At 32.4% G+C, this 17,687-nt stretch overlaps 1 protein-coding gene across 7 annotated transcripts; it reads left to right on the plus strand.

Annotated features, from left to right (window-relative positions):
- Positions 1-1,902: 1,902 nt before the first annotated feature.
- LOC8258049 (pentatricopeptide repeat-containing protein At5g57250, mitochondrial) lies at positions 1,903-6,824 on the plus strand. 7 transcript variants are annotated; one of them, XM_048371975.1, is made up of 5 exons: positions 2,309-2,450; positions 2,590-5,361; positions 5,577-5,686; positions 6,120-6,279; positions 6,461-6,824. In XM_048371975.1, exon 2 carries the CDS (start codon positions 2,615-2,617, stop codon positions 5,234-5,236), a length of 2,622 nt encoding a protein of 873 aa, XP_048227932.1. In that variant the 5' UTR covers positions 2,309-2,450; positions 2,590-2,614; the 3' UTR covers positions 5,237-5,361; positions 5,577-5,686; positions 6,120-6,279; positions 6,461-6,824. The 7 variants fall into 7 exon arrangements, with proteins under 7 accessions (XP_048227928.1, XP_048227927.1, XP_048227926.1 ...); XM_048371971.1 differs by having other exon boundaries at positions 1,903-5,361; positions 5,566-5,686; XM_048371970.1 differs by having other exon boundaries at positions 1,903-5,361; positions 6,120-6,287.
- Positions 6,825-17,687: the final 10,863 nt, after the last annotated feature.

Consider the following 17,687-nt stretch of genomic DNA (forward strand, 5'->3'; position numbering starts at 1 on the left):
CTACTCTTATGTGGCTTCTTCCCTTTTCTGACTAACATAACTCTCCTTCATATAGAAGTTGCTTCATCATCATCATCATCATCATCATCATTATTAACTTCACGTATTCTGGCCCATTTTAAGTTCTTCCTATTCTCAATTTGTTCCTCATCTTTAAAGCTGAAATCATCATCTTCCATATCATCTTCTGCGTCACTCACTTCCACAGGTTGGCACTCAGGGTCATCCCTATCACTGCTATTTCCATCATTACCATCCATAACAAAAATATTATGTTTATTCCTTAATGTGTCATCACTAATACTAGAAGCTTCAGCTTCAACTTGTTCATGAGTCCCTCCATCTTGTACATTTGTCTCCACTCTATTAACAACATTTTCAAGTGCCATATCATTCTCTGCAATATACTGTACAATAGGCTCACCTTCATTTCTCATTGAAACACTGTTATTCCTTATGCATTTTAACATTTTTATAATCCTTTGATTATCATGGAAGAAACACAAACCACCTCATTCAGGATCAATATAAGCAATTTTCACTATCTCTAAATACCCTTTATCCTACACAAAGCCCTCCAAATTAAAATACCCAAATCTTTATGGGTCAGTCATAACAAAAAGTAGTCTCCTCCCAACATTTTCTTGACCATTTTCATTTTTAATAAATACCTCTCTATGTTGCAGTTCAATGGTAAAAAGAATCCATATTGTATATTGAAATACACTACATGCATTATTAAATTATTTTTAAATTTATTTAATAAAATATTCGATTAGACCTATTAAAAACCTAAAGATTACAAAACATTAAATAATATAACATAAAATCAAAATACAATGTACTACTATCTTACTTGTCAAGTCGTTTTTCTCAATGTTTCAATGGGGTTTTTAGTAATGAGGATGAAATTGAATGACAAGGCGATAAATATTCTTTCAATTGAACGAACTAGGTTTACCAAGTTAGGAGACCATAAACTCTAAAGATGTTGTGGACTCTACTGTCAACAAAGAAGCACTTGTCGTTGTCTTCAACTATGTAAAGTTTAGGGTTAAAGTCGATTTGGGGAAAACAGACAAAACTCTAAGTTATTGTTTATTGTTTATGTTTTAGAGATTAGAACATTTGGGTATTTTAGGGTTTTTTGTCTTTTGTTAATTCTTTGATTCGAAATCAAATGGCTATGTTTTGTTTAGTTGTTGAGTCGGCAATTTTTTGGCTAATTCAGACTTCTTTCTCAAAGAAAATTGCTCTAATTGCCACGTCAGCAAGCTGAGCCCTTCTTTTTCACTAAAAAGTCTAATTGAAAAGAACTAATAGCATTTGTTTGAATTTTGAATTTCTGGAAAGATTTGCTAATTTTGTTAAAAAGGTCAAAGGTCATGATTTTATTGATAATTAGACCTTTAATAAATACATTACAAGTTTTTATGCATTTAATTTAATTGATATTTGTAATTTTTTTCTATTAGTAAAAATTTAAAAAGAAAAAAAAATAAAGCTATTAATATTTATAAAAATAAAGTAAAATATAAAATAAAATATAAAAAGTCTATTAAATTTAAATAAAATATTTTATTTTTCATATGTTAATATTTCTTAAGATATTTTCTATTATGGAAATTATACTCCTTAAAATAAAAAGCAACATTTAATATGCACTTAATGCTTATTGAAATAAAATTAAGATAAAGAATAAAATGTGAAGAATTTATTAGACTTAAACAAAAAATTTATTTTTTATATTTAAATATTTATTAAAATATTATATTTTTAAAATAATTAGATAAAATTATTAAAAAATATAAAATTTTAGAGTTAATTAGTAATTAGGTTTTAAAATAAAGCTCGCCGGTGGATGCCAATGGGTTTATATCATAAAGAACCTGTGCATATAAATTTAACGAAAGGAAACACTTGATTCGGCCATCGCACGTTTTCAAATGAAGGGGCTTGCAATTTCAAACAAAGGGGCTTGCAATTTCAAATAGCCGTTCTCCCCAAGGTCGGGACCCAGAAAACCATGATCTCCTCAACAAGTGTCACCACCATCAAACTCTCTCGTTACTTCTCTTCTTTTTCTTCTGCTTCTTCTTCTATTCAAAATCTACTCAAAAGAGGATTCACTCCTACTCTGAAATCCATAAATCAATACCTTCTCTTTCTTGTAAAAATCCACAAATTCACTTTAGTTCCTCACTTTTTATCTCAACTGAACCAGAATCAAATCGAAGGCAATTATCAAACTCACTCGCTTTTCCTTTTGGCTCTTCTCAAACTTAAGAATTTTGAAGAAGCTGAACATTTCATTAAGACCCATAGGGCAAAATCTTCAAGTTCTTCAAAAGGTCATAAATTTTTGGATTCTCTGATTCAAGCCATTTCCACTGATGAAAAGGATCCGAACAAGGCATTACTAGTACTGCACGATTGCTTGAGGAATTATGGTATGTTGCCTTCTTCGTTTACCTTTTGTTCTGTGATACATAGTTTTGTTTTACAGGGAAATATGAGTGGAGCAATTCAAGTGTTGGAGTTGATGAATGATGAAAAAATAAATTACCCTTTTTGTAATTTTGTTTGTAGTTCAATCGTTTCTGGATTTTGTAAGATGGGGAAGCCAGAACTTGCCATGGGCTTTTTCGAGAATTCTCTTAAGTTAGGAGCTTTAAAACCTAATTTGGTTACTTATACTGCGGTTGTTAGTTCACTTTGTATGCTTGGTAGAGCTGATGAGGTTTTTGATTTAGTTTGTGAGATGGAGGAGGAAGGATTGGCATTTGATGTTGTATTCTATAGTTGTTGGATTTGTGGGTATTTTAGGAATGGGGTTTTCATAGAAGCAATTCGTAAGCATAAGGAAATGGTGAAAAAGGGAATAAGTTCTGATACAATTGGCTATACTATACTTATAGATGGGTTTTCAAAGGAAGGGAGTGTTGAAAAGTCAGTGGGGTTTCTGCACCATATGTTAGCAAATGGCTCAGAACCTAATTTGGTGACATATACTGCAATCATATTAGGATTCTGTAGGAAAGGGAAAATTGATGAGGCATTTGCAATATTCAAGCTGGTTGAAAATTTAGGAATTAAATTGGATGAGTTCATATATGCAATCTTGGTTGATGGGTTCTGTTTGAAGGGTGATTTTGATCGTGCTTATCAACTGATTGAGGAAATGGAGAAGAAGGGAATTACTCCAACCATAGTCGCTTACAATATTTTGATCAATAGTTTGTGTAAGGCTGGGAGGACATTTGACGCAGATGAAGTGTCAAAAGCTTTACAAGGAGATAAGATCACTTACAGTGCATTGTTACATGGGTACATCAAGGAAGAGAACAGTATTGGAATTTTAGAAGTTAGACAAAGATTAGAAGAAGCCAGAATTCAAATGGATATTATTATGTTTAACATAATTCTCAAAGCACTTTTCGTGGTGGGCGCATTTGAAGACGTGCTTGTGCTTTACAATGGAATGCAAGAAATGAATTTGGTTGCAAATTCAATTACTTACTGTACAATCATTGGTGGTTTTTGTAAAGTAGGTCGAATTGATGAGGCACTTGAGATATTTGACGAATTTAGACATGGATTGGGTTCTTCAGTTGCATGCTACAATTGTATGATTAATGGCTTGTGCAAGAACGGTATGGTGGATATGGCTGCTGAGATATTTGTTGAACTGATTGAGAAGGGGCTGACTTTGGATATAGGCATATGTATGACATTGATAAAGGCAATTGTTAAGGAAAAAAGTGCAGATGGAGTTTTGGATTTAATCTACAGAATCCAGAATATAGGATCGGACAAATATGATTCTACTGTATGGAATTATGCTATGAGTTTATTATCAAAGAGAAAATTTTCCATGGCTGCTAGTGAAGTTTACATGGTGGCAAGGAGGAACAAGTTAGTCTTAACCAGCAAGTCTTACTATTTGATCATAAAAGGGCTTATTGGTGATGGAAAGTTTTGGCTAACTCGGCCCATTTTGAGTAGCTTTATGAAAGAATATGGCCTTATTGAACCCAAGGTAAGTAAAATACTACTGCATTACCTGTGTTTGAAGGATGTGAAAAGTGCCCTGTATTTTTTCAACAAGATGAAGGAGGACAATGCATTTGTTACTTTTCCAGTCAGTGCTTTAAAATCACTTACAAAAAATGGTAGAGTTTTGGATGCATATCAACTTGTAGTGGGAGCTAAAGATGATCTACCGTGTATGGACGTAGTTGTTTTTTCTATTATGGTTGATGGCCTCTGCAAGGGAGGGCATCCAATTAAAGCCTTAAATCTCTGTGCTTTGGCTGAGAAGAAGGGGATTACCCTTAACCTAATAACTTACAATTCAGTTATAAGTGGATTGTGCAACCAGGGATGTCTTATGGAAGCATTTCGGCTATTTGATTCATTTGAAAAACTCAAGTTAATTCCCTCAGAAATCACTTATTCAACACTGATTGACAATTTATGCAAGGAAGGGTATCTTCTGGATGCCAAACAATTATTTGAGAGCATGGTCCTGAAAGGCTTTAAATGGAATATACGTATTTATAACTCATTCATTAATGGATATTGCAAATTTGGTCAATTTGAAGAGGCCTTGAAGATTCTAAAAATTATTGAAACAGAGTGTCTTGATCTTGATGAATTTAGCGTAAGTTATCTGATTAATGGTTATTGTCTAAAGGGGGACATGGAGGGGGCCCTAAGGTTTTTTTTGGAGTATAAGCAGAAAGGTATTTCTCCTGATTTCTTGGGTTTCTTGTACTTGATTAGAGGTCTTTGTGGCAAAGGGAGGATGGAAGAGGCCAGGAACATCTTAAGAGAAATGCTTCAATCACAGTCCGTGATGGAGCTGCTGAACAAAGTCAATACTGAGGTTGAAACAGAATCTATAGAAAGTTTTCTTCTCTTCTTATGTGAGAAAGGAAGTATCAAAGAAGCAGTTGCTGTACTTAATGAAATTGGATCCTTGTTTTTTCCAGTACAGAAGTGGTCTAGTCCTAGTGAATCACAATCCCTTCAGAGCGCTAATTTGAGCTTGGCTTCTTGTGATGCTACAGAAGTAGATGAAGTTGTTGAGACATCTGATGATTTAGGGGAAAGTAAATTTAACTGCTTTGCCTCCTACTATTCTGTAATTGCTTCACTTTGCTCAAAAGGGGAGTTAGGGGAGGCCAATAGATTTGCAAAGGAGAAACTTGCTAGTTGGGAAGGAATTAGTTAACAGAATGACAGTGCTGTTGGCTCGTACCCAACTTGGAGCTTCCTATTTCTTATCTGTAGGAAGAGAACCCAACATCGTCCATTTGCGAGTATGTTATAACTCACATCGACACCTTGTTTCTTTGGGTAATTTTCTTTTCACTTTTGTGTTCATGCGATACGAAATACTATGCTTAGAGCATCTCAAAGAAAATTAAGTACAATAATAAGGGGGAAAGAAATAAAAAAACTCTTTGCTCAATGTCTAATTCACTAGAAATCCATGGTAGAATTCATAGAAGTTTGTTTTTATGGTAGTCCAGTTAAGCCAACTTAAATATCACTAACTAGTCTTTGTGCAGGAGCTTTCACAAAGATGACAAGTGAAGTTTATTTGACCCAAGGATAAGTTAAAGAAGTCATTGATCTTCATAAGAAAAAGATACTGAAGCTCTCCCCGCTAAATGGCAAGGTCAGTAAAAATATTTTCCATTTTAAATTCAGGAGGTTTCTCTCCCCCTTGCACCCATAGGGGAGCTACTTCTGTTCAAATTGCATCACTCTTCTTAACTAGAAAACAAGGGAAAGAAACAAAAACCTGTTAATTATTATCCCCTGGACTCGTTTCAAATTATGTAGTTGCTTTACCATATATTATATTCATCTCTTTGTTGGGTTGGAAAAGAATTTGTTAAATCACTAAATCAAGAGATCGGCAACCATACTTGTGAAATTGTATGATTGAATACAGGAATTTTTCTTTTTGGTGGTTTATAAAACTTAGAACTCTTTAGTTTGAAATGCTAATAAATGGTCCTCAAAATTTGTTGATTTATCAAAAGATGCCCCTCCATCTCAAATCAGTAACTCAAATTTTTCTTTCGTTATTGTGGCAATGAGTTAAGGTTCCCATCCTTCCAGTTGTGCCAAAAGAAAATGAGTTTGATTCCCACCAAGTTGGTGACTGAAGACTGGACTAGTTGAAACAAGTAAAGTCCCTTCGTGCCTGCATCAAAAAATTCAGTGGAGGGGAGGTCTGAACTTTGCAAGGCCGCTCATCTTCAGGTGAGCAGGTTGTTGCACATGTCATCATGCTAAAAATCTCATGCTTAAGATTTTGAATTTGAGGTTCTCATAGAAATTTGGGGTTTCAAATTTCTCCTGATGATTTGGTTCCTTCTGTGACACTGACAGCAATATGATCTTAAATTTTTCTTTTTCCTCTTTTTTATGGTATTCGCTGCAGTCCAGGACTGATAGGCAGAACTACAGAGGGTTTGCTTCATGGCACAGCAAGGCAGAGCCTTTAACTGCATTGCAGTTTATTTATTTATTCAGTTCAACCAGTAATGAATAAGGATTCCGACTTACTGCAACAACAATATGGTTCTTCAGGATTCCAGTGTATCTTTTGCAGATCAAAGTGACATGTTTTCGTGTTGCATCAAACTCCCTGCTGTGAGTTGTACAAATGTGAGCCGGAAAGTTAGCTAATATAACCATAAGATTTTGTTGCCGCAGTTACTTCATGCTGAATTGATTTGATTTAAAAAAATCGGGAATGATTCCCTTGGTTAAATTTCAGGAATAAAGTCCAATTTAGCCACTAATTTTATCCTCGTAGTTCAATTTAGCTATTTTTTGAATTTATAGATTTTGTATTTTAAATTTGTGCATATGGGGCTTAAATTAGTCCTACTATTGATAAAAATGAAACAGGGAGGTACATTCTTTTTAAAGGAGAGTGGATACAATAGCCAAAGTTTTTATATTTGAATTAAAATATAAATAAATTTTAAATAAAAAATAATATAAAAATAAATATTACTATTTGTTAGTGTTCCGTACTATGGAGATTTGCAATTTGTTGGCTACATGAATTTCTTCAAGCAAATGATGTGGTTTCTTCTTCTTCCTTTTTTTTTTTTTTTTCTACTACAATTTTCAGTTCAATTGGTTCTTGAGGTTAGTTGTACGTATCTTTTGCGTAAACCTCAGAGATTCCATTAGTTTTGCTGTGAAAAAGGATCGATTTCTTACGGATTTAATTAGTTTTTTCTTTTCGCTGTTTTCTTTTTGTTTCCTTATTAAATCTCGATTTTGCACCTGGGTTCTATATGGTTTTCTTGTTTTAATCATCTAACGTATTACAATTCTCTCTTTGAACATCTCTGAGTTTGGATCTGACCTTTTCTTCTCTGATTCTTTCATTTATTTGATTTTGCTACGATCTAAACTAATAAATCTATGAAGCTTATCAAAAATAGAGTGAGCAACAGAGCAAAAAGGAGTGGGTCATGATAGTGATTCCAAATTAGATTCTTATTTCAAGGAAGAAATATGCAAGGTTCTCAACATTGGCATTTTTTGTACCAGTCCATTACTCATCAATCGTCCCAGCACAAATATTACAAGAAATTCGGCCAGGAAATCATGCCAAAAGGTGATAGAAAAGATGGACAATTAACACTATATTACTATATGGAGATGCCTCAAATAAGTGTAGCTTGAATATTACAGTAATTTTTTTCACAAGCTCAGACAATGAAGGAGAAAGCAAAGACTCCTTCGTTTTGATCTGGCCAACTTCCCAGTTTTTACTGCTTAGCTTTGGTGTTTGCATTAGAAAATTTCTTCCCACATAAATAGGGTAGCTGATAGAGAAAGTGAAATAAAGGATAGTGACAAAGGAAGGAGTTGCTAAGTCATTGATGAGGAGTTAATATACCTTGTAAAGTAATTACTATTCGGAGTATTTAATACAATGTTTAGAAATGAGCATTTATCTTATACTCATCAACTAATTTCTTGAAAATGATGGGTTTAATTAGTAACCTCTAGCAAACTCTGTTTGATGAGATAAGTATGAAAAGATTCAAACTGGCTGTCCATGTGTTGCGATATTCACAAAGTGAAATTGGTATGATTAGAATTTAGCAGGTGTTAAAATATAAGGCAAGTTTACTGGGTTTTCGCCTATGCCCTTAGAAATATGAGATAGCCATTTTTGTATCACTTTTATTTTTAAAAATGCACTCTAATAACACTTATTAAAATTATATTAGAATAAACATCAAGTTAATCTAAATAGATACTAAAAATCTAAAACAGATTTTAAAAGTTAATTTCAGATATTTAGTTGTTTATCTAATATATACTAAAAATATTTAAAATGGATACCAAAAATAATTTCAAATACTAGTTATATATAAAACATATAATAAAATATATGAAATATATACTAAAAATAGTTTTAGATACCAAATTAGTATTATTGAAAGGATGTTGAACATACACTAAACATCTACTAAACATATATAAAAAATCTGAATTGCATAAGCATTTGGAAAATATATAACAAATTGCTAATGACATATATGATTTTGTAATAAAAGTATACCTACTATATGCCATCGTATTTTTGAAATAACATTTCAAGTCACAATAATTTTTTAAAGGAAAAGATTTTTACAGTAAAAATGATAATTTTAACTTTTTTTTTTTGAATATTTGTGAAAAGTTCCTATTAATTTATGTACCATTTGCCTAAATTTGCTCATATTCTTTGAGGGTTAAGAGAAAGACTAGAATATTAGGGTTAACATTTGTTTTCTCTTATTCTTGTTACATTTATCAATACTTTTATCATGGATTCCAATCCAGATCTAGCATCATAGACCAGAATTCATAACACTTGCATTACTTTTTGATTTATGTTATTTTAAAATGTTGATCAGTATTGTCTTGCATGTTCATTAGTATTCTCTTTCATGTACATTAATACTTTTTTCAATGTTCATTAGTATTCTCTTTCATGTACATTAATATTTTTTTTTAATATTCATTAATATTATTTTGATGTTCATCATATCTAATTCTTTATTCTTATTAATTATGTATGTATATTGTAGTATAATTAAAGATGGATTTTGCTTATCAAACATAGGTCATAATTGTGCTCTTTTTATGTTTAATTACAGTCGCAACTTCCTCTTCATCAGCATGGAATTCTATGTAAACTTGACAACTAGTTTGAATGTCAAGTTTTAAGTAATACTTATTTTTTTCTATAGTTTGTTTTTTTCCAATTCAATCCTTGAACAATAAAATCTTTTCATTGTTAAGTGATTTCTCATATGCTTTATACATTTGCTTACTCTTTCTTACACTAAAACTCATTCTACATACATAATCATTATATAGATTATAAACTTCATTAATAGATCTCAAAAACAATTTCAATAAATAATGAGCTAAAACACAATTTTAAGAATCAATTGTTGGAAAAACAATAAAAGTAATAAACGTTATAACGATATTACGTGAACATTAAATATACATGCGATGAATATTAAAAATAAAAGTGATGAACATTAAATGTATACGTAATGGATATTACAACTACAAGTGACATTATATGAATATTAAACATACACGTAAAATAAAAGTGATGAATATTAATTGTACACCCAATACTATATTTGGTTTAAATTTATAAAAAAAAAAAAAAATTCAGTTCATTTGAGAAAAAGACATGAAGAGAAAATAAAATGGAAATAAGAAAATTGAAAGAAATATTTTAGTATTACAGATTGTACTGACTTATTAATGTGGAATTCAATTGAAAATTCTATCTATTTTATTAGAATTTAGTTTAATTATAACCAATTCCACTAATGCTCGCTATCCGCACACATCAAAGTGCATCGATCGTATCAAGTTATACAATGATGAATAAGAGTATCGTTCAACTGGAGACCTAATTGTGAATACTACTTCAATCATATATTAATGTTTAGCAATCAAATTCTTGTCTTGGATGTAATAATATTTAAAAGTAAAACAATATTAAAAACAAAGATTAAGATAATTGATAAACTTATCAAAGATAAGCCAATTTAGATAGTGAATCCCCCTAATAAGTTAAATATTTCATGAAACAAACAACAATTAATTCTAATCAAGAGTTGACTTGACATTCCACCAAATTAAGTTTAAACCTTTTTCAAGTAATTAAACCCTTAATTTCTAAGAGGAGGGAGAGAAATCTCTTCTTAAACTACGCCCAATACTTAGGTCATGCATTAAGATTAATGAACTATTAAACCAAAGGATCTTGTAGATCTATCTCTAGTATCCTAATCAATCTTCAGTCCCTAAAATATGATCAATTCATAAAAAGTTATCTCTTATCAGTTTATGAAAATAAATCTCAAGCAATACATCCACTTATCAATTGAAATAGATAATTAAGTAATAAAATGGACAAAAAAACTCATAAAAAAGTTTAATTTTATTTACTTTGGATCAATTCATACAAAACAAATTAGGATTCTTCAAAATCCAAATAGCAAGAAAATTATTTCCTAAATATTACAATAAAGAGAGAAAGATTAGGGAAAGAAGATTTCAAACTATTTGTGGAAGAATAGAGATGGCAATCTTCAATCTTGAATCTTCAATCTTGGAGAATAATAAAGGAATTGATTTCCTTGAGAAATGACCAATCAAAACCCTAAAAATGAAAGAAAAATAAAGTTTGTAAGTATTTCTCTCTAAAAATGAATAAATAACGGAACTCCCTAAAAAAAAAACCCTAAAAGCTAAAATTCCCTTAGCTTTTCATAGCTTGAATATACATCTCTTTTCGTTCATTATTTTATGGGCTATTTTAAGGCATTATAGAAATCGAATTGAGGGTTAACTTCTTCATCAAAGTTGTAGCTCGTGAAGAGTAATTTATTTTAGAATTTTGAATCACCTTAGTTAGTCCTCTATAGCTCTTGATAAGGCCCAAACACTGAGATTAATCCAAATAGAAATGGACTACACAACATCTGAATTTGATCCAAGTTTTCTCATCCTTAGAAACCTAAAATGAAGTTGAGCCATTCATAAAAACTATATTAAGAGATGGGCTGGATAAGGCGCCCTTGGTTTATACTCTTTCACAAAAGGGGTAGGCTTTGGTGTTGCTTCTAGTTTAGCCTCTACACCTTTATCTTCTTTAATTACCTCTTTAACCCCATAAAATTACTTTTCTAATTGCTTTCTTTTGGTTCCCAATTATTTTCCACTTTTCAAGGTAATGACCTTGAGTTCCTCTCTAGGATTTGCCTCGGTGTTGCTAGGCAAGCTTCCTTAGGGCCTTTCATTTAAGAGTTTTGAAATTTGCCCAACCTAATTCTCTCAATTGTGAATTGAAGCTTGCTGGTTTTTAGGAGTAGTCTCGATAGTTTGAAACCTTGTTTTGGACGATGAGATGAACTTTTCCATCACCTTCTCTAGATTACTCCTTTTAGAAGGAGCTTGCTGCTAGTTTCACTGTTGAAATCCTGGGGTAGAGGTCTTTGCTGATTCTGATTCTCCCAAGAGAAATTCAGATGATTTCTCCATCCCAAATTATAGGTATTATTGTAGGGATTGTTCTACTGCCTATGAGCATTTCCCACAAAATCAACCTGCTCCGGCTTAACGAAAGTATTATCATTTTGGCAATCTTGACTTTGATGACCACCCCCACACCAATCACAAGTCATAACTTGTGCCTATTTTTCAGATGAATACTGATAGGTCATAAATAGTTATACTTATTGTGTTTAATTCTCTTACATTTTGATTGGATAATGTGCTTAGTTGTGGAAATTGTGTTTATTCTGATATAGATGGTGAAATATTAAGGATTGAGTGAAATTCAGCCAAAAGGCATGTTTTAAAGCATGACTTGTCAAAAACCAAGTCTTTTAAAGGAAGAGCAAAAATTTGGGCAGAAGTTCATTTTCAATAAGGCGTGACCACGCCTTGAAATCCATGAGGTGCTGAAAGTTGCAAAAGAGAGCTTCAAATTTTTCAGAGATAAATTTGTGGTGGACCCATTTTTAGTTAATTTCCTTTATTTTTTGAAGTGTTGGATAAAGAAAACTTTCTACCAAGTATTTAGGATTTTAAACACTTCCTAAACACTTCTTTAAGACCCTATTAGTGAGTCTATCACTAAAAAAGAGCCTTCTTCTCAACAGGAGGAGGCTGAGAGCTCCAACTTTTCTCCTAAAAATGGTAAGAATGATCACCATCAATTCCCATCTTGGATGAACCTTTCCCATCTGAGTCATCTTCAAGCTCAGTATAAGACTCCTATCAAGTTTACCCTAAAGGAATGCCATGAGCATTTTCGTGGAAATACTATTCCTGAAGCTAACCATATCATTTCTATACAAGGAACACTTAAAAGCTGGCCTTAGATTATCCTTAGATTCCTTTATAAGTGTTGTTATTTTATATACAAACATGCCCCTACTCAACTACACCTTAATTCAATCCGCCTTTTACTTATTTCTAAAAACTTTATAAGCTTACTCTCTATTCTTCTCTAGCTTCTATTTGGTTGCTCGAACTACCAAATGTACCTTTATATATATCTTAGGGCTCATCCTGGACATAAAATTATGGATGCTCTCGTATCTTTTATCCATAACTAGCGTGATCGGTTGGGCCTTCTAAGCTCGGATGCATCATTATGTATATTGGAGTGCAAGGCACACCCCCTTGAGTGTAGTGGGATAACACTCTCTCACCATCTTTTGATTCACATGCACTGTTATGACCCTTCTAGAGGTTGATATTTTCACCTTCAAATAATTGATGGTTGTCTTAGTCTCCATAAGTATAGGTTGTCCGAAGACCATGCTATATGCAAACGGGATATCAATAACCATGAAGGAAGTTTGTCACTTTTTGGTCGACCCTTTAATTTTGTCTTCTTTTCCAATCTCTTCTCCGAGCTCTACAGTTAGCTCTGCTATCCCTAGAGGTTGCACTGGTTGGCTACCTAAGCCAAGTAGTGGAGTTGTGCAGGGTTTCAGATTCATTACACTCCTACCAATGGCTTTATAACACTCGAGAGTCATAATATTAAATGTGATCTTATAATCAATAAATAATCTTCTTATCTAGCAATTCTCAATGAATTATAAGATTAGTTGGGCTTCTTGTTGAGGCATCTCAATTGCCTCTTCATTTTTTCTGAGAAAACTACGTCTAAAAATTTCTCATGCTCAGCCATCATAACTCAACCTCTTTCTCTTGGAGCTTTTAGCAACGAACATAGCTCCTCCAAAGATCACATAAATGTCACTTCTTTTAAAATCTCTTTCTTTAGTGACTCCCGGTGATCTCTTCCCCTTGATCCTTTTAAGCCTCTAGGATTTCCATACTGATCATCTTTTTTATCAATGAACCTTTTAACAAAGTGGAGGCTTAATCCTCGATACCACCATTTTATCAATCCGAATCAAGGAGCTTAATCATCTCCACTAAAAATGCATATTCTAAATAAGATGGGAATTGCTTAAGCTTTAATGCTGGTGGGAATTTAATAGGAGGATTTGTTCTTTCTTTCTTGGGCATCTCAATAGCTTCAAATGCCCATTTCTTTATTGATTTCCTAGTCTCTAGATAGGCTAATTGCTCAATAATTTCTGATGTTCCTTATTTTTTCTATTTCTACACAAGACACAACTCTAGAGGATCTTTAGCAACAATAGATGAAATAAAATTGAAAGTTTCATGCTCTATCATATTATCACTAAAATCCATATCATCAAGTGCAAGTGAGTGTTTTATGGCTTTGGGGGTTTAAAAAATTACTTGGTCATCCCCTACCCTAAGTATTTGCTTACCATCATGAACATCAACAATGGTTTTAGCTGTAGCAAGAAAGGGTCTACCAATCATAAGGGAAACATCAATATCCTTATCCATACCCATGATCACAAAATCCATAGGAAAAATAAACTCTTGAACTTTTATCAACACATCCTATATGATACCCCTAGGGTATACAACAAATTTTTTAGCTAACTGAATACTCATGAGTGTTGGTTTAAGTTCTCATAGTCCTAGTTTCTTAAATAACACTAGTGCTAGCCCCTAAATCAGCCAATGCATTATCAACATTTATATTACTAATAAAGCAAGGAATAGTAAAACTCTCTCGGTCTTTTAGCTTCTTTGGTAATCATCTCTGACTGATCGCCGAGCTCTTCTCTGACACTTGCACCATTAGCACTTCCTCAAGCTTCCTCTTGTTAGAGAGGAGTTCCTTTAAGAACTTTGCATAATTGGGCATCTGCATTAAAGCTTCCATAAAAGGTATGTTAATTTGCAATTGTCTAAAAAGTTCAAGAAATTTACCAAATTGTGTATCTAATTTTTCTTTCTTAGAAAGTTCTATACAATTTTTATGAAGATCACTTTTTAATTTGGACCTGTAAGATCATGAAAAAATGCATTAAATCCAATCGATCAAATCTGTGTAATGCTGAAATTCACCTGTTTCTCTGACATGGGAAGCCATGCGGCCGTGTGGGCTTCATGTAATCTACCATTTCTTACAACTCACACGAGAAGGCCACACGACCTTGAACTTTGGATAAATATGCCTTTCCTTTGCCCGATTCTCATACTTTTCGATTTCATTTAACTCCTTGACATGTAATATCCTTAAAGTGCCTAAAAGGACTGAAAATCAAGCTTGAAAAACCAAATCAAGCTCAATTAAAGGTAAAATTAATATAGAATAAAGCTTAAAAGTATGTACCTTTAGCACTTATCAAATTTCCCCATACTTGAGCAATTACTTGTCTTCAAGAAAATTGAATAGAATCAAAAATAAAGAAATGACAAACTCTCTCTCCAACAAATAGATATCAAATAATATCAAGGTTAATCATTCATATCATCACAATCTAGAATCGTTAGCCAATAATCGATCCTTAAATAAAATACTAATATCTAGGGCAATCTCATATTATGAAGTAAAGAAAATTAAAAACTTTACATCTAAAGATAGAAAAATTAGCATTCTTTCCAAACAACTTAAAATTTTGAAGAAAATAGAGATAAAGATTTTTTCTCTAAGCACAAAAAAAATTCTCATGAAGTGTAATTACTTGTGTCTCTTTTTTTTTTAAAGATCTACACATATTCAAAATTGTCATTCTAGCCTTTTGACGTGAGTGTACATATTGGTGATGCCAACTCCAGTTACTCAACTAGAGTCAGAAATCCAAATAACTACTCATATTCTCAGGTTTCTTCAATTTATTCTTTTCATTTTGAACCTTTTTGAGAATAGCAAAACAGAGTGAAAAACTCTTAGCACTATATATTTCTTTTACATTCATTTTTTTATATCTCAAAAGAATAAAATAGTACAAAGAGGTATTGGATGTGTCTACTTGAATAAATTAAGAGAAATTTGAAAATTTAATGCTCATAAACATAACTAAAGTTTTAAGATATAAAAATAATGCAAAACCCTGAATCAAAAACCTTAACATGGATATCAAGTTCAATTCACAATTCAAAGCCAAATTAACTAAATTGCAATTCAATAAGCAACTAATCAAATTCATTATTTTGAATCTATAAATTCGAGAGAGAGAAAACCACAACAAGTAATTAATTAAACTCAATAAACTTATAGGAAATCAATCAAAAATAGGCAAAAGACAATAAAAACCCTCCCCTCATACTTAATCAACACATTGCCCCTAATGTGTTTGGCATATAACATACAATAAAATAAAAGGAGGAAGAAACTTGCCCGAACCAAATGATTTCTGTTTTTTTTTTCTGAATCTAAAATTCATTCCAGTTCACGAGTCATCTGTTATCTATCGAACAACTAAGAACAAAATTAAATATTATAGCATATACAGTCATCTAATAATAATAATAAAAAACACCAAAAACAGAAAATCGTAAATATCCTAATTAAATACAATCATCCAAAAATAAAATATAAATATAAAAATAAAGCAAAATAAATACGAGCTCAAATGTCAGAGCCAATCAACTTGTCTATTTCTCTCTTTAGATGTATGTAATCCTCCGTGTCATGCTCATGACCATTATAGAACTTACCAAACTTATTTTTGTCCTTGGTCTCTATAGTTTTCTCTCTCATCGAGTTAGGATATCTAATATCTCCATTCCCTTCTTCTTCTAAACCCACATCAAATATATTGGTCCTTAATGTGTTTAGAGGAACATAGTCTTTCATATCACTTCTGAAGTCGTTTTTCCTTCTATCATCCTCGTATCCTTTTTTAGGATAACTAGGTCTTCCTCTCAATGATCAGTCCTCTTTCCAACTCAGCAATTCTCATCCAACCTAATGAAGCTATGAGCTTGGTCCATCAACACGATATATGACTTTGATGGATTTATTTTCAATGAGTCTTTGAACAAGTTCATACATGCCTTTTTGTTCATCACATCTATTAAAATATCTTGATTAAGTTTTTCCACCTAAACAGCTTCTTTGTTATATCTTTCAATAAATCCTTTAATCTTTCATCTCTCTTCTAGATACACTTCTTCAGATCACTAGACCTCTTTTTAGGAAGGATACTAGTGATGAACCGAGCTTTAAAAGGTTCAATAAGCATTAGAAAGTCATATATTTAGCCATCAGGTAAGTTCTGATACCATCCGGTAAATTCGGATTGGATCTGACATATTATGTAAACCCATCTTAATGTTGAAGTTATTGATGTGACATTAGGGATCTCTAAGACCATCATAGATGTTCAAAGGCAGCAATCTTAGCTTTTCAGAAAAGTGCTTTGCTAAAATGCTCGAACACTAAGAAATTCTTTGGAGAGAACCTCATCTCTCATTATTCTCCCAGTTTAGTACTTCTTTAAAGCGTTTGATATCCTTTTGTTGATTGTGTCTTCAATTCAAGCTAAATCATGAGTTTGAGAACTAGAACTCTCTTCTTTGGCATTTTTAGTTCAACTATTTCTTTTTCGAGATAGATTATTCTATATCTAAGTATTTTTCTATCTCGGTATTTGTATTGTTGATGGCTGACTCGATGGTCTGATTAGTCATAGTAGGAGCCTTACTGGTACTAACAGGTATGGCCTGCCTTGTAAGTGTTTGAGCTAGTTTATTCTCATAATGCTTTTTTATCTCGTCCACTTGTCAATTATAATTGGTGACAATGTCTTCTAGCATTGGCTGCCAAGAACTCTGGGGAAGTCCCAAAGGTCAACTTTGTGAAATCGTCAGAGTAGAGTGAAACATGCATTAGGATAAAGGCGTTAGAGGTCTTTGTACTATCTCATGTAAACCTCTTTAAGTGTAATTTTTATTGAAAATCTGTTCTAGATTAAAATCATTGGGAAATAGATTTCTTCTTTAGGGCTGAGATGATGTTGGTCCAATTAGTGGAGGAGGATCAACTCAGGGTGGATCAACTCAGGGTGGATCAATCTGGGGAGGGTCAACTTGAGAAGGATTAATCCCAAGAGTATTAATTTGGGGTGGAGTAATAGGTCTAGTTCTTGGAGGAAAAAGATCTTCATTCTAATTCTGATTGGATGTTACTTAGCTTCGTTTTGATTAGGTAGGAGAAAAGGATTTTTTACTTAACTTTTTCTACAGACGAAGCCAATTGATAA

Source organism: Ricinus communis, chromosome 3 (assembly GCF_019578655.1).
Source record: "Ricinus communis isolate WT05 ecotype wild-type chromosome 3, ASM1957865v1, whole genome shotgun sequence".
Lineage (NCBI taxonomy): Eukaryota > Viridiplantae > Streptophyta > Magnoliopsida > Malpighiales > Euphorbiaceae > Ricinus > Ricinus communis.

Bases quoted from the DNA above. Each gene is read 5' to 3' on its own strand.
- LOC8258049 (XM_048371971.1), top strand. From the start codon at position 2,027: ATGATCTCCTCAACAAGTGTCACCACCATCAAACTCTCTCGTTACTTC.